This window comes from Strix uralensis, chromosome 1 (assembly GCF_047716275.1).
Source record: "Strix uralensis isolate ZFMK-TIS-50842 chromosome 1, bStrUra1, whole genome shotgun sequence".
Lineage (NCBI taxonomy): Eukaryota > Metazoa > Chordata > Aves > Strigiformes > Strigidae > Strix > Strix uralensis.
In genome coordinates, this window is record NC_133972.1 from 19,082,784 (window position 1) to 19,101,053 (window position 18,270).

At 41.0% G+C, this 18,270-nt stretch overlaps 1 protein-coding gene across 1 annotated transcript in view; it reads right to left on the bottom strand.

Annotated features, from left to right (window-relative positions):
- Positions 1 to 5,707: 5,707 nt before the first annotated feature.
- The window catches only part of EPDR1 (ependymin related 1), a 35,665-nt gene continuing 23,102 nt past the window's right edge, over positions 5,708 to 18,270 (bottom strand). Inside the window, exons 2-3 of the mRNA XM_074858401.1 lie at positions 10,793 to 11,001; positions 5,708 to 8,428 (exon numbers count right to left, since the gene is read on the bottom strand). Of these exons, the coding sequence (XP_074714502.1) occupies positions 8,238 to 8,428; positions 10,793 to 11,001 (400 nt within the window). The 3' untranslated portion in view covers positions 5,708 to 8,237. The remainder of the gene's footprint in view (positions 8,429 to 10,792; positions 11,002 to 18,270) is intronic.

Below are 18,270 nucleotides of genomic sequence, written 5' to 3' on the forward strand. Positions count from 1 at the left end.
GATACAAAGGATCTTCTATTTTTTTTAATTAATGGAAGAAAGTATGGAAAACAATCTTCTAGCACATGCTTTGTGATTAATCTATGTGCAAAACTGGTGCAACGAGTACAGAAAGCTGCCAGGCTATGTCTGTTCAGTTAAAGAGTCTCAGCATTTTGATGCCAGCTCGGTGTGATGAGACAGGCCCTCGCATGTGTCCGAACGTGGATCTGATGGATCAGCAGGCAGAGCAAGGCTAGAGACAAATCCCTTGCCAGGAGTGCCTCCTGGCCAGAGGGCTTTGTGACAAAAGACAGTCCGTCAGTAGCAAGGATCTCAGATTGTATGGCATTTATAAGCCAAAACCGATGTTTTGAGTTATACTTGAAAACGAACTGGTAGCCAGTGCATCTTAAAACCATGCTTTCCTCTTTGCAAAGGGCCCCACAAGGCAAATGATTGCTGAACTATAGCACATCCTGAAATAATTAGCTTTAGCTGTAGTAATTGCATTCCCATATAGTGCTGTACCTAGCAACAATCCAGGCTGGAAGTATCAAATTCCTAGATAATTGCACTGACTGCCACAACAAAAAAAAAAAAAAGATCACATCTTTCAGCCAGTGTGGATGGAAATTCTTTTGGAAGTGCAGGTGTTACTTGGCTTTTTCCCGTCTTTATCAATTTCTTGGGTTTTCTTCTTTAAGTATGGCCACTGATGGCCTGATCTGGGGTTTATATCTCACCCCAAATGTTTTCCTAGGAAGGCGTGTGGCACAGCAGGGCACTTTGCTGTCGGGATTTTCAGGACAAAGTGCGGGCTGTTTACAGCACTCGAGTGCAATGATTCTGCTCACACCCTCGGGTTCGGGTGACCCAAAGTTCATTGCAGCGCCTCAGACACCTGACCAAACACATGCCACATATGTCGCCCTCCTCTGAAGCCCTTTGACAGCCGTGTTTCAGGCAGCTGCTGTAGAAATAAAGGAGGGAGCTTTAAAGATGTATTGTGCTTGGCTGCCCTTGCCCGGTGCTTTTGGCTGGCTGGGACACGACTCGCCGTGGAGGCGATATCCAACATTTCCTTCTGCTCTTAAAAGATCCTCCAGAGAGGGAGATTTCGTTAGGGAGCGACATGTCTGACATCACGCGAGTGCTGTTCTAATAGAGACAATATTAGCCCCAATCTTTGAAGCGCGATAGCACTTTGCTCCTGTGGCTTCATTTTTGCGACTGCCCGTTTTGCAAGTCCAGCTTGGGTGGCTGGTGTGATGGGAAAAGCAGCAGGTGCAAGGGAACGTGTCCTGCCTTGCTTCATTCTGGACTTCCCCCTCTGATTATTTCTCCTAAAGTTTCTCACGGGGACCATCTGTCCTTTTCATCCACATCTGTAGGAGTGAGGCTGTTGGAACAAGTAATCCCAAGGTCAATATCATTCTGGCAGCGTGAGCTCGCACAAGGTGGAAATTAAATGGAAGGGACTTAGGCGCTCTCAATGTCCAAATTCAGCAGCTCACTTAAGAAAACTTCTTGGAAAGGAATGAACAGGATCATAAGCGCTGACTGTTGATTTCCACTGTCTAGAGATGATTTCGCATTCAATGTATCCACTTCAGTGGGTGGTGCAAAGGTTTGGTACTTCCTTGAAGCGAGCCTGAAAGGTCAAATCCACCCAAAACCTCCTTCCCAAGGAGGAGGTGGAGGTCCACCCAAAGCCTCCCTCCCTCCATGGGGCACCTGACCTTAAAGCTCTGCCCTGGTCCCCACGGGGCTGTCAGGCACTGAGTGAGCAGTGTCTGCATGAGCAAACCCCACGGGTATTCTGTCATGCTGGTCTAGTCTTTCAGGGATTTGTATTGCCTGAGAAGAAATGGTGATGTTTAGGAACCTTTAAATTAGTATTTGGTCCCCCATGTGTTTTCTATAAGCCATAAAACAGGCTGAGAAGGGGCAGGCAAAGATGCTTCTCTGTCATTTTCCTTTTTGTTTGTTTTTTTTTTCTTCTTTTATTTGGGGTGTAGTTGCCTGATTTCTGGGCTACCACTCTGTTGGCATACTTTAATTTTGCCTCTTCTCACTTCTTTTTTCACCTTGTTCTTTCATTGCTGTTTTTCTCTGATTCTCACCTAAACAGAACATGAACGTTAGAGGTTCCTGAATGGGATTTCCAGTCTACGATGTCCAAGCAGGCTGGAAACAGGGAAAAATGTCATTAGTTTGGTTAAGATTTCTCCCATGATAAGGGACACTGCCTGTTGCTCATAGTCGGTCCTGTGTTCAAGCAAGCACATTCTATTAAAAAAAATCTAGGACAGATCCTGTGCTGGCATAAACCATAATCTTTCTTTGGAAATCTGTAGAACACCAAGTGTACACACAAGTAAAGTAACCCCATCCCTTTGACAGGACAAGGTTTGTAAGAAGAGGCAGTGTATTATTTCATTAGCTCAGTTGATACGGTTGGAAAAAGTATCAAACTTTAGGCAAGAGCCCTTCTTCAAGCCCACAACAGAAGCAGCATCTTTCAAAGGTGTATGCCAGTTGAGAGTAGTTATTCAGAGTTCAGCCCTTCTGACAAGTTGCATTATTTGTTTACTTTAAAGTAGAAGTTCTAAGGCTGAAAATCTTTAGCTTAAAGCTACAGATTGTTTTATAGATACAGCTTTTGTTTCACTACAAGTCTTTGGAACTTTCTACATACCATTTCTTTAATTCAAAAGTCGACATTTTCAGCAACTAAGTTTCACATCATTTCTGTAGAAGCATGCTGGGAGAAAACATCTGGTTTTCTGTCCCTCTGTGAAGCAACTGCTCAAGAGTGACCTATGGACACGCATACAGGATTTAGTACAAGATACTAAAGTACTTCAATGAAGTAAATGCAATGCAGGCTGCCCAGCATAGCTCCTGATTTTCCTTTGGAGAGGTCTGGGGTATTTCTTGGGGTGAAGTGTCTACAGCTCTCCAGAGCCCCCTCCCCAGAAGTTTAACACTGTTGTGGTACTTGGTCGTCACTTGGGCCACCAGTAGCAGGATCTCTGCTGTCACTCAGTGTTACTTTCAGTATTTCCACCCCCTGTGTGCTTACTAGCTGCTGCCAACATCAAGAATCTCTATCGCTATACAAGTTGGTGAGTATGTTATTGCAGCATCAATCAAGGACTGCTGCCTGGCAGCAAGAGGTTGGTAAAAAAACCTAAGTTCAGCATTCCTATGACAAATCACCCCAGCAAATTAACAGTAGTAAGAGAAGAAGAAAGGTACCAGCTGAAGCACCAACACAAAAAATTAATTGCAAAACGGCATGGCACTGGCAAGAGAGGAAGGGCTTTTCCCACACCTTTGCAAGACCCATAGGGAAGTGGAGAGGCCCCACCAGCCCTGTGTGTGGGCACGGCAAGGTCCCTGCTAGACCCTTGCTTGTTCTGGAGAGTGGGGGATGGAGAGGGGACAGTGGGGACAGGCTGAGGAGCACTGTCCGGCCACCTGGGGGGCTGTCACAAACCGCTGGGTGGGGGCAGGTGGCATGGGCACAAACCCCTGGTAGACAGGCTGGGATGGCAGCGGTGGGGACTGGGCATGCTTTCTCCACTGAAACCAAAACAGAGTCCCTGGCCTGGCCTGAAGGATAATTTTAGTGCAGAGGGTGAAACCAAACCCTTCCCTTCAGCGTGCCATGGGCTGTAACGCAGAGCTGGAAACTCAGCTGCTGCTGTTTCAGGAACGTCAAAACTGTTTATCAGCGCTGGGCAAGCGTGGGAAAAACCTCGGCGGGGAGCACGGTGAGCCCAGCAGGCTTTCCTTTCCTCTCCTTTCCTTTTGCTCGCGAGCCTCTTTGCCTGGCGTCAACAAAGCCTGAGCTGAGCCCAGTTAATGATGGCGGCTGGGTGCTGAACGCATAAGCAACAACCCCATGCACTGAGTGAGCACACAGGGGTGCAAAGAGTAAGCCCACACGTGTAACACACACGCATAATTTTATTACACATTGTAAGGCAGTAGCTGGAAACCCTGCGTGACATTTGTGCTATTGCAGCAATGACTCAAGGCCTCTGTGGGCCCCACTGGCTGAGGCGGGGATGCTGGCCCAGAGCTATCACAGTCAGGGAGACAACAGCAAGTAGAAAGCAAAATTATTGTTCCCACTTTGCAGAGTGGGAAAGGAAGGAGCCTGAAGCGGCTTCCCATGTACCACGTGGTGAGAAGAATAATACTTCTGTCCTCTGACATGCTCAGTGGCAGCAGGCAGCTCCCCTCCTGAAAGGCACATATATTCCTGTAGCTAAACAGGCAGGTCACTGGTCACTCACTCGTGCCTGCAAAATGTGCACTGCTGGGCTACTTGTCCTTACTTCAAACAAAATATCATACTGTAACTACGCGCATCATTTCATTCAGTATGCAGTTTCAGGCTCTATGCTGAAACCACACAGGTCTTTACCCTGAGCATGTTAAACCAGTATGCACTCAAAGTAATGGTTGGAAATTTACCTTAGCAGCTTCATAGCAGCATTCTTATCCTACATATCTGTCACTGTTTTCTGAGCCTTCCAAGCTTGCTTCATTTGTTCCTATGCCTAAGTGCAGATGTGAAGATTAAATCTGTATGTGCTTGAGTCCATGCTGTACATGCAGCCTCCTGGAAAGGTAGCTGAGGGAGACCTCAGGATCTTTACAGTCAGGGACCTCTGTCTTTTTGTGTGGGTGCTCTTTTGAAATCTTTATTCCTCACGACTAGGGAGCAGGCAACTAGCTGATGATTTCCTTACATGCCTTTCTGACATTTGGGAACATCCTGCGGCTTGTCTCGAGTTTGTGGCCAAGGATGCAGGAGATGCAGGATATGATGCAGGTGCCGCGCCGACACCTCTTAGCAATTGGGATTTCGAGGCACTGGCAATTGCACCTGAGCCAACACTGTGCTTACGGTTGGTCACCTACATGTAGTTTGGCATATATTGTTCACGTTTGGTTATGGCTGGCTCTGCTCTTGCACTCGAGATAAGACTGCTGGCAAAATTAAAGAGGTCAGGTCCAGATCAGATCCATCAGGTATTTAGGTGCTGAACTCCTACTGAAATAAACGCAACTGAGGGTTGTAAATGCTGTTTTGAAGTGGACTCCACTGACATTAGGAAGTAAAGGGTGGTGGGAGAAAAGATGCAAGATTGCGAGGAGAAAGCATGAGCACTAGAATGAAATGAACTTCAAGGTGGAAAACACACTAATTTTGTTAGAGTGTCCCAAAGTAAGAATATTGTATTGTTTAGAGATTTCTTGACTAAAATTTTCTTTGACTATGGATTGTTGTATTTCTTCCTACATTCTTCATGAAAGTTGGCATGCCCTGGTAAATGGCAGCACTTTCATGGTGTGCAGCATGGCTTGAGGCAGTAAAATCTGGCCCTAATACTAGAGTTAAGCAAACTGTTAAAATAGGAACTGAACCAAATGTCCAGATCTCCTCCCCAAACTCAAACTAAACCTGTTTTGAGGTTTAGGAATGTTTAGTTAACTTTAAATAAAACAATGTTGTGTTTCTACACATCCTGCTTTCAGCGAAGCCTCCAAGCTGAAATACAAAAATATGGCAGGCAGATCTATGTTTGCACTATTTCTGGCCCAGCTGAAACCAGAAAGCACTGGAAATCTCACAAAAACGGCTTTGTCTCACAGGCTATCCAGCTCCCAGGTTCTATCACTGTTACCCAATAGAATACAATGCAACTCATGTACATACCAATTTATTATTAATTTTCTACCAGATAACTGTGATAAACAAATTCCCCAGATTATCAGACATATGAAACCCCCATTTTTACTTTACTGTGGCAGTACACTATATGGCTACTTTAAAGTCCTTTTATGCTCATTCTTACGGAGCCGTTGGCATAGTCACATAAAGACAAAATGTCTCTTGTGGCATCTAACAAATGATAACAAAGATAGCAAACCATGCATATACATTTCATGCTTTATATTTGGGTCATGGCTAATTTAAAACACGTAATCCAAAAATTTGCTGTTTGGCATCTCTTTGACAGCTCTCTTTATTGAATCTGCAGAGCATAAATAGAAAGACAATAGCATTGTTTTAAAGGTACATATTTAGCCATATAAAATTGCCCTGTATGTCATGGCAACATTTTTAAAGCACTTCTGTGTACCAGAATTTTGCAAATTCATATTTAAAGGAACGTTTAATGTTATTGCTAGAAATGATATCACTGTCAGCAAAACATAATGCAAACACCCTGATTACTCAGCTATCTGCTCTACCACAACAGTCGTCCCAAACGATACAGTACCACAGCTTCATGTTTGCTAGCCAGATTTATTATATTTTCCAGATTCTAACAAGACACAGATATTAAGAAATGCATGTTAATCATTACCCTAATGAGAACAATATGCAGTTAGCATTTAGGTTGTCACAAAAAATACAGAAGGCGAGTACAGACTAAATGAACTCTAAATTCAAGGAAACCCAATCCTTCTTTCCACTAGCATGTTTCAGTGTAATAGTCATGTCCGAGAGAAAATTTTTAAAGAACTACCTAAATTTTAGCAGGTATGTGTGTATGCTTTCATTAGGCACAAGGCAAAGTAGAATGCCATTCTGACCACAACTGTGAAAGCAAAATAACCGCTGTACCACTTGCTTACATACAAAAAGCTATGAGCATAAAAAGCACTAAAGGCCTGCCCAGCATCTCTCCTTCAGAGACACCAAACTTCCCAGTGTTGCACTGTTTTCAGCCATACAACTTCTGGAGCAAAAAACTACCCAACACGTGTAAGAGGACATGAATCTGGCTTTAAACATATTTGCAAATTATAAATAAAACGCATGCCTAAACTTACAGAACAAGCCAATTCATTTCATTTGGTAAAAGTGCAAAACCCACCACCATTCCACACTTCTGAGGGCCTGAAGGTGCATGAAGATTTGGTTTGAATTTTCTAAAGCAAAATATGTGTGCTTCTTGCACTTTTTTGGTTATTTATTCCCCTTAAGGAAACTTTCACTCTGCCCACCAGAAAAGTATGTAGAGATGATGGTTTGAGATGATGCTGGAACAGCAAATAAGGCAGGCACCAATGAGGTGGGTGCAAAAGAAAGCAAGATTGTAAATTCTTCTCAGATTGCAGTACCTTGCAGTCACATCGCGCAGAGGATGTCTAAAACCTCTCCCTCTCCCTCCCATTCCTCCCCCCACCTCCCCACACTGGTCACACAGCTCTGTCTTTCACTCCATTCAGATCACCAGGCACTGTGTGAATGCTGATTTAGCCTTTACTAGTTACCCACTAAGAACGGCTTTTTTTCACTTCTACCTGGAATTATAAAGGTGTTTCCATACTCTTTATGTAAAGACTTTTGAAAATAGTTACAAAATACTAAAGCCACTTAGAGTGCAGTACCTCTTAATCTCTTTGCATAGGTTAAAACTAGTATTGCCTTGAAAAGTGAGTGCTAAAGTAAAATATGACTGAAAAATGTCTCATCACACTCACCAAAAGTGTAGTAAATGCAAGAAAAATTTGGTTTACTTTTTGGGGGGTTTACCTCTCCCTCCTCCCCTTCCTTTCACGCCATTCTCCCAAGAAACAGAAAAGTACTTTTTGCATGCCAGCTAGCATTACATGAATAGAGCTACTCCAGTTTCTTTTCAGAAAGAAAAAAATCAGCTCAAACATAAGACTACCAGCTTCCTAAAGGGCAGAAAGAAAAAAACACAAAGCAAAACAAAAGCAAGAGAATGAATTTCCATAGTTTTGATGTACATTGTTTAAAATGGGGTATTTTTCGGTTAGGGATGAGGCCTTACCCAGGACATATTTCCCCTTCCCTCAAGTTCCCAGAAGTAACAACAACAACAAAATCTAGCTTTTCCTTCTAGATGTTACCATTATTGTAGTCTGCTTATGCTTTGTCTTCTTGAAAAAATAAATAATGAAACCTTTGTAAAAGGAAAATCATCCACAGCTTAAATAAATAATATCTATAAATATTGTCTTAGTGGTAACTATATAATACTGCAAGTGCATCACTGAACAGATTAATGTGATGAAAGAGATCTTTTGTGTTACATATTTTACTCAGTTAAATGTTTATGTTCCCCTTCAAGTGAAAACTTACAATTCCCAAAAGAGCAACAATAAGCTTGAAAAATCAGGTTAGACGTCAGCAGCTGACTATTAATAACCATTCTCTTCGCTAATATTTGTTTGCCCGGGGCAGCCAGTGTCCATAATCAGCATTCATCTTTCATCCTCCTCAGCTGGGCTGTCTGGCAGGTGCTGGGTGGGGTAAACACTGAGGGGTCGGCAATGCCCAGCTGTAGATCAAAAAAGCGAGTGGAGGTTGTCACGCTGTAGTTCTTCGTATAGGTTTCCTGTACTGGGTAACAGTCTTTGACTGTGTAAACGCCGACCCAGGATTCCACTGTAACCAAGCAGAAATGCGACTACTTTAGATGACATGAATGAATGTGTCACAATGATGTCAGTCAAAAAAACAGCCACTCCTCAAGCCTATAGGCTGGAACTGCCCATAGTTCTGTCCTTATGAATGGCAACACCAAGAAAGGCCACAAAACTGGTATAATTTGGACACCACAATGATCTTAAACCTGAACATCTTGGTGTCAAGCACATTTCAAATCATGATACCATCATGGCATCAGTACGTCACCTTTCAAGTATACGTCTACTGAAGGATCGTCACTTCTGCTTAGTCCCAAATTTAGCTGTGTTCTGCACAAGTCTGATCTCTCTCATCTCTCATGCCACTTTCACGTCAGCACTTACTTCATTAGTAAAGCAATGTAATGCTTTTTTTCCCAGAGGGCAAATTTTGGTGCTATCAGCTTGGGTAGCACAGGGGCATTTCACCTTACACTCTTGACAAGTTCAAAGGTGTGATTACTGAAAACAGTGTTGGCCCTCCACACAGCCTTTGGCACTCTACAACACTTAGTCCCCCTAACTATGTGGCACATCTGATTCCTTTCTGTGCACAGGAAGTTCTGCACTCACTACCCAAAGAAGCACAGAATCACAGAATCATTCAGGTTGGAAAAGACCCTTGGGATCATCGAGTCCAACCATCAGTCCTACTCTACAAAGTTCTCCCCTATACCATATCCCCAACATCTCATCTAAACGCTTAAAGCACTTCTCTGCTGCGCTGGGGACTCCTCTGCACCACAACTGACAGACACAGCAACTTGCTTCCACAGCTTCTGGTCCTCTATAATCTTAACTGTCATTCTTACACTGATGATACTCACCACATCTTTAATCCAAATAGACACGACCTTGCTTCACCTTTTTCCATCTTACTGTCTTAAGTGCAGAGGGTTTGTCTCATTAAAAGAGCAACATTCCCAAATACAACTCCAGTACCTCTGTCTTGTTTTAACTCACTCCTTCCATTTACCATCATCTATTCATATCATCATTATCATGTTAATTTTTTAAATTCCTATTCCTCTCAAACATTTCTACCAGTTCATTATTTCAGGACTTCACTCAATGCTGATCTCTTCCACATACGTGATGTAGTAAGTCAGTCCCTTTTTTTAACTTAGTTTAATTCCACGATGTGCTTATCTCAGAGGTGTTCCTTCACTCTCTTTCCCCCTCAGCCTCTGCCTCACCTCTACGTTCATCACTATGATATTTCTGTAGTCAATACTATCAAAATGGTTTCCTTTGATTACCCTTCACTTTTAAATCTATTTTATTAACCCCATGCACCTCTTCTGTGATCTTTCTTTACCCCTTCCCTTGTACACCACTTCATCCAGTTGGTTTATGTATTTGACATCTCTTGATAGCAGAAACTCATGAGGTTACAATACAAAATTACCTACTGAGATCATAAATCAGTTCCTCTGAGTGATGCCTGTAACAACTTTTTTCAGTCCCAAGGAGGTTTATTTTCTCACACTCAGTAGCAATTGAACATATTTATTTTCTGTCCTTTCAGTATTGTGTCATACGCTGTACCGCAACCACATTATCAGAAATAGATAAGGTGTGACATGAAACACACATACAGTACCTAAAGAAAGGGTGGCAAGCTGTGCAGTATATGAACATACCTCTCCAGGGCATCCTAATATACCAAAAACATTCTGGCCTCAATGAGTTTGGATTTGACTATCCAGAAATGGAAGCTTGTTTTCCTCAACAAATCTTCTATCAGAATTTTGAATAAAAAATTAAAGTAAAATATGATGCTACCAAGCCTACTTTCTTTTATGATGTATGTGTTCAGCTGCCAAGTGCAGAACTGAGCCTTGAGAACAGATATTTCTTACTAGTGTGGCAGATAACAAAATTTAGGTGCACATTAAGAATGTCCATTGCTGCAGAAACATTTATTGGATGTATTCTATGATATCATCTGATAGTAGTGTGTAGACACACAGTGACACTTGCTTTGTTTCTATTATGCACTCTCTAGTTTGAGTGTGCCCCTAATTATATTACCAGTTCTTCTTTAGATCAATTTTGGATACCAGCTGCTAGATTCAGAGGCAAAATGATGCTGTTCCATGCCAAAATCTGTATAATATGAACTAAAATACAATCAAGTCCCTTGATCCATCTGAGATATGAAATTTTCTTAATAAAATGCATTGATAATAAAATGATATGTTGTGCACAGGGTATATTTATTTTTTCTTCCAGCAAACTTCATAAACTATGGAAAGCTGGGGTGAAACATGAATAATTTTATTTTTCCCTGGGTAGCAGAGACAATGATTATTATTAAGATGAAACAAAAGCATGCACATACATTTCCTGGCTGGTTTTCTGTCAGACCATTCCTGTACCATAATTTTGTCTCCAGGTCCCCCAATGTAGTATTGATCTTCGTAAGTTGAATTGGCAGGAATATCATATGGATCCCATGGCTCTGTCAGAGCAATCTTTGAGCAAAGCTTTGTAACTTGTTCAATCTGAAACATCACTGCATCTTTGTAGAGCAATATATACTCAAAGAATCTGAAATATTAAAAAAAAAGCAGTTAATATATATAGTCTTTTTCTATACTCAGCAAGGAACACTGCTGATAAGTAAGCTTGCCTTTGACTTCTCAGTATAAGATCATTTTCACTTACATTAAACTTTGCCAAACTTTGAGAAAGGCTAACCAGTTGGGCTGAAATTTCCCATGCTTAAAGTTTGTCTCAGCTAACTCTTTCCAAAATAAATAATCAGGCTGAACTGGTTCAGCCATTTCTGAGAACAACAGAACAACTTTTCTGAGAACAACTGAGAGAAAAACATGTTATTATTCCTAGTTTTGTTTTTTAATAACTGTTTCATTAAAAAGCTCTAGTGCCTCCATGTTTTGGAGAAAGGACTTGAAATTTGGCAGGGGAAAAGTTTTTATTAAAAGTTGCCCAGATTTGGCTAAGTTATAAGCCTCTGAAAAAACCTGCTTGCATTTGCAGGACAGATTCAATTCCCCATGAATGTGGTAGAGCCTTTCTCTGTGCTGGTTAGATGTGGTATATGTCATCCTCACTGATGCTCCTCCATGGCAACCCATGTAGCTTAGTGGGACATGCCAGTGAAGGGGGAAGTACATGGTCTCAAGTGCAGAACTGAGAGGCTCTCCATCCTAATGGCAAAGTTTCACTCTGGAAGCCACCAGACTCAAGAAGTAGAGAAATGAGAAATCAGAGGAGCAAAATAGTAAGGCAGAGATAAGGAGAGGCGTGGAGATCAATGAGCTTGAGAGGCCAGAAGCTGAGGTCAACAAAATGGATAGTTAATAAGGTTTTAAAAACAATCTTCTGTAGAGTATAAAGTGACTGATTTCTGCTCTGAGGAGAGATGATAAACCTCTTCACGGACATTTTCATCTAGTTACTAGTTATAGCAGTTGGGTCTACCACAAACACTGTGACTTTGCTTCATAGCTATAAAAAGGAGGTGGTATGATCCTTACCTTGTAACTGGGGACAGAAACAGAGAGAAACTGAAATCAAAATTATCAGAAGTATCAACTGATTTTGAATACACAGCCAGAAACACCAGAAGCCAAACTTCTCCAGGATACTTAGCATTATCAAACAGATGATGAGTCGTTCAAAGCACAACTCAAAGCATCCTCATGCATGCTCTGCACCGTTTGCAAAGGAGACCCAAGCGTCACTCTCTAAACCCCCCAAAACTGTGTACTCGTTATTAGAAGCTCCCTATGAATATCTTAGCTCAATATTTGGCTACAGTCTACTGTTACGCAGTGACTCTAGAGAAAAGGAAGGGATGGTATTAATTCCCTCAAACAGTTTCATCTTGCCTATCTGTAACAGTGTCTCTTTCCGTCTGTAATTCCTTGCTTCATCCATGATGCTGCCTCCATTTCCTGCAAAAAAAAATAAATAGCTTGGGTGTCCTTCGGACAGTGGCATCTTCCACTTCACAAACTTGATGCTAGCCCCTAACGGTATTCATCCTGTGCCATCAGCAAGATAGGAAGCTGGTGGAAAACAGTGCATAATCCATGTAATTGAAGAGATGATGCACAAAAGCAAGAGGGAACCTTCTCTGTGATATTTCCCAACTCTTGTATGTTTCTCTTTGCAGTCTTCACATTCTTTTGGGGGGGAGGTAGAGATTACTTAAAATAGGGCTGACAAAACAATTTACAGTTTTAATTGTTGCACTATGAAATTGCATCAGACAGGAATCACTTTACCCACCACTGACACAGAGGCATTTAAAGGTTGCACTATGAGAAGCGTCTAGGCATGGTTAAAAGCATCTGAGCAATATTCCCTTCGTTTCTTGAGAGGAACATTCATCCAAGCACGTGTGGAAACATAGGCAGGCCAGACTGAATGGTGATGAAGAATTTAAAAGGGGACAAGGAGGCTGACATGAGGTGAGCTGGGGCATACCTCTCACACATGACCTTGTGAGATAGATTGTCCCACTTTCTGTGAGGGAGTCAGTTACCAGGAACTTCCCACACATTAACAAGACTTGCACAGAGAGGCTGACAAACTGCAAGATTATATATTAGCTTCCCTGTGGTAAATCATTCTCCTGCCCATATCTTAAAATATCCCTGCTTCTGTGATGACTTGTACCAACCTAAACTCGGCTACCATTTTCTTAGTCAAAGGCAATGTCTCCACAGTCATGAGACACTACTGAAGAATTCAGTATATATAAACTGGTTCCTTACGTAGACTCAAGCCTGTGACTACGTAAGGACATACGTAACTTTATATCACATTCAGTCCAGAGAACATACTCAAAAGAACACTAAAATACACTTATTTATGTGTTTGCAAGCAGGCTCTAATGACTCAACTATTGTTCAGATGGCTGCCCAGGCAGCTTCCATAGAAGTGGGATGGGGAATGCCTTACAGATGAGTCTATCAATGTGTCTGAGATATCTGAGTGATAATACAGTCATTTTGTGAAAGAGCAAAAAGCAATATATTAGCAAAGCATTACAAACACTGGGAATAAAATTTAAACAATTACAGTTCTTTTTTATTTTAAATCCTTAAAAACTTATTTCACACAGAAATTTTACTTGCATTTTTAACAATATTTTTTTCACATTTCCTTTTTCCTTATCCTTTCCTTTATAAATTTTTTAATGGAATAAATTTTGTAACCTGTGAACTGATATCACTCTATGAGGGACATGTGCCACCTTTACTCAAGTGAAACAGTAGTTCCAACTTCAATCTGACAAATGCATGTATGTAACTTCCAGCACATGGATAGCCGCTGTGACTTCAACAGATGGCCTGAATACTTGCAGAAGGAGGGCCACAACCCAAAAAAGCCTAGTTTCTCACTTTGCCATCTTCCATGCAGACAGCAAGATGTGCATTATAAAACAACAATGAAAAGAAGAATTAGAAAAATCCAAACAAATCAAACTCATTACCAAGCATCTCTCTAGCACCCATTCTGCAGAGTAAGAGGCTCCACCACCTACAGTTTTGGTTCTGGGAGGGGCAGAGTGAACATTACGTGGAACAGACATCAATTGTACAATTTGATGCGCTTCTGGGATGAACTCAGCAGCTACAGTGGCACGCACACAAGATGAGAACTGCAGAGAGCATGGCTCTACTCACTGTGCATGGCAGCCCTGGGTAAGCAGCAAACATGATTTACACTGTCATTATTCAACCCGGATGTACCTCACATCCAAGTTTTAAAGAGAATTGGTCCTGTGTGTGTCCTGGAAATAGCAAGCAGAGAAGCCTAAGCTTATACAGGATCTGAGTTTAACTGCATATGAAAGCTGAATGGTTAAGTTGTTTTATAAAGAGAACTATTTACGAGCCAAAATTAATAACAAAATGTGTATGAATATAAAAATGACAATCTAGCATATTTTAAAGCAAAATATTTAAAAATCATTTCCTTTTTTTTTTTTTTTTTTTTTAACTGGCCAAGTCCTAAGTATACTGCCTTTATTTGTTTTAGGTGCCTGAGATTTCATTGGCTGCTTGAGGGGAAGTCCTGAAAATAGGTCTTGGCAAAGAAACAGAAGAGGAAATGATTTTTGATTAGTTTGTTTTTTCAGAAAAAGTAACATATTTGCAGCCTGTGCCCACCTCTAACATTATTTTTATAATAATTTCATTCCTTAAACTGTAACTTCAAGAAAGCCCCAACCTGTTCACTGGACACGTCCAAACATTTGGAGAAGTTACTTGGACAAGTTCCCCTATTTGCCTGACTGAGATTATTTCCCTTCCTTTCCTCCTATTCCATCCTACCCTGTCCTATGCCTCACACCCTTTGTACACTATGCCCTTAATGGGACTCTCTCATGGTCCTTAATACTCCCTGAAAATGGATAAATTCCAGCATATAAAGGGCACACACATGTTTTTTGCTCCTATGCTTTAAAGAATTTCTTAACACTGGACCATATCCTGCACAAATAATTCTATTGACTTTGCTGGAATTAATCATGTCAGACAGGTGGGATACATGTTGCGTTCAGTACTCTCTTCTCCCGAGCTAACTGAAGTATTTTTCTGAATAAGAGATCAACTGAATTCAATGCAAGGGCAGAATACCATACCCACATAATCACGAGGCAAAATATGAGTGCAAAGCACTTTCATTGAGGACATACTGCAGGGAGTGGGTGTGTATCCAAATACTGTCCTACCTCTGAGATTCCTCCTGAAATTTGTGGAGATAGTTAGAGGTGCCTCCCAGGAGACACCCCAGATCATGTGCCCCACACTGGGCACCCCGGGGCATCAGTCAGCCGGTGGTGAGCAACTGTACTGTGCATCACTTGTCTTGAGGCTTTTATATCTCTCTTTTTGCAATCTTCCATTTCATTACAATTATTATTGTTGTTGTTATTAATATATTTAATTTTATTTCAATTATTAAACTGTTCTTAACTCACAGGTTTTACTTTTTTTCCTTTCTGATTCTCCTTCCCATCCCACAGGGGTGGGGGGATGAGAGCAGCTGGTGTGGTGCCTAATTGCAGTTGGGGTTAAACTACGACATGTACAGACACGCTCCTGGTCCCTCATAAATGACTGAAACCAGGAAACTTATCTAATGACTTGTCTTTTGAATGGATTATCATTCTGCATGTTATTAATGCAATGCAAAACAATGAATTACTTTTTAATATTGGTCAGAAAAAGAAGTCATTTGACTCGAGACCATGCTACCAGCTCTGTTTCAGGTACTCTCTCTGCACCAGGTTCTGCCGAAAAGTTCCCCATGCCGAGGTCCTTCCCAGCTGTCAGTCCTGAAGCATGCTAGCCTGTCCATCACCTAACACATCCGTGTGACTCCCAGGGTTTACTTCTGCACTTCCGAAGGCTTCCTCGTGAGCATCAAACCTAGAATGAAGGAGCTGCTTGCTGTCCAGTTGCCTTCCTAGTGACTCAGAGGAGCAGAGGTGCTGACAGTGACATGCCAAGACCCGCGTGATGTATCGAAGCACATCAGACAAGGTCATTTGCTAGAGAGAAGCAAAATAATTGTCTGAGGCTGAGACTGGGTAAAAGAAATTCCTTGTGTGCTAAATCTGGCTCTGCATCATTTTGCTCTGTGGCTTTGGACAAGTAACTTACAGTACCAGAGCCTTAAAATGCCATTCTTGTTATTTATTTTTTGATTGCTGTAGCACTGAAGAGACTCTAATCAGGGATCAAGAATCAGTTGTGTGAGGCATTGTATTAACAAAGAACAAAACCACAGTCCCTGCCCCAAAAAACAATGGAACAATAGTTCTTGTAAAACAGACTTTCCTTTCCTACAAAAACATATGGGGTTTCATGCAACCAGGGCTTTTAACCTGTTGATTCAGTTTTTCCAGCTGCAGCCATCGTATCCTTAAAACTCCCACTCACATTAGCCAGGACTTATATTACCTAGTAAGTATTATAAAGCAACTGAAAAATGAAAGCAAAATTTTATGTATGATTTGTATCGGAGATATTTCATTACTCAGCAGGGAACAGTATTTGCTATTTAAGATACCAAGCTGAGGTCGCTGCAATTATTCCAAAGCTAACTTTGCTTTCTCTTCTGAGATTAACTGAAAGCTTGAAGCATCTGCCTGCCCTTGTGATATTACTTAATTCTTTGCCGGTTCTGTTTGTAAAAAGGAATTTTTAAACACTGAAAGAACTGAGAAACACTTCTAACTACAAGAAAGTTCACTAAAAATATCCCAAGTAAATTCTCTGTTCTACTGTGCATGGACAGGTACATCCAAATATGTAATTCTTTAGTTATCTTGTATCCTTTTGATAACATACCCCACAGCAATACCACTATTTTTCACACATCTCTTATTGAAGAAAGATGTACTGAGAGAATGGGAACCTTTACTAGAAGGATGACTACAAAACCTCATCTTCTCAGCTCTTCAGATTAAGAACATTTTCAAGGGAGCAAAACTGCCAAGCAGACAGGCAGTTGATAAACACTCATCAGGTCAAGAACATTCATCTGCTTTTGGAAAGCTCTGGCAAGCTCATTTCGAGACTGAGAAGCATTCGTTTTTCAGTATATTTCTGGGAACTCCTTTCCTCTTTCCCATGAAGTTTTCGGTAATTTCAGACTTGTGTTTTTCTTCTGGTGTATCAGACCTCAACAACAACAGTAATTTACCATATTTGATCTCACATGTTTGGCAGTGGTGCTGGACTATGGTATATTGTACAAATAACAGTATTGTGCAAATACATGTGACAGTAAATGTAATCTGATATTGTGTAAAAGCAGTATTTTTTAGTCTGACTTAAATCATTCACAGATTGTAAAGGCCTTTTCCTATTTTCAAGGCGACCAAGCCCCCTGTATCAGGTATCTAATTAGCAAGGTATATGAGGAACTTTGACAGCACTACCAGTTTCCAAAGCAGAGAGAATTAGGCAGTTTAAGTCCTGTTAATTATGAAGTTTGTGTAGAACGAAAACCTTAAATATAGGAATTGAAAGCTAGAAACTCAAAGCTACACCAGCTAAAGGATATTTTTGTGACTTTAATTATGAAACTCAGTAAAAAAATTATGAAATGTCTTATTCTTTTAATTGTTTTCCAGTAAATTAGATTAGATTAGCTGCTTTGGCAAATACTAAAGGAAATTAAGTTCTTCAGCAAGAACGCCGCTTCTCTTGCTGTCCCTTTTTGGCTATTTGACACTCCATAATAATTAATCTGATCCACCAAGTTGCACCCCTGAGAACAATGCATTCTAATTGAAGTTGAAATTCAGGAAAACAATAAAGCATTGTGTTTAAGGGAGTTGTGTTTTGCAAGGGGCTAAAAGATTCCTTGTCCTTAATAGAGAGAATCTGTGTGTTTCCATGAGTAATGGTATATTCATGAATTGGAGCCCTCGGTAGACAACAGCATAGCTCAAAAGGACAGGAATGGAAGATGTGGCCAGAATACCATTATGCTTTCCAATGAATCAATGGAATCACCTCCTAGGGAATATGGTGTATATACTAGTAGAACCACATCATATCAAAATATACTTGAGGTCAGAGATCATTTTCCTGTTCTGGGTTTGTAAAAAAAGTCTAGTACAGTGAGGACTTAATTTCCTGAGCAGGTTAATAATATAAAGGTTACTGCAAAATCACAGCAGGGCTTAGAGGAGATCAAAAACAATGAGGAAGGTCAGGACTTGCCCCTCAATGTATGCTAAAGACCTTAGTAAGGACAGAATAATAAGGAGGGAAATGACAGAGGTACATTATCATTTATTTATGACATTTCTCATCCTCT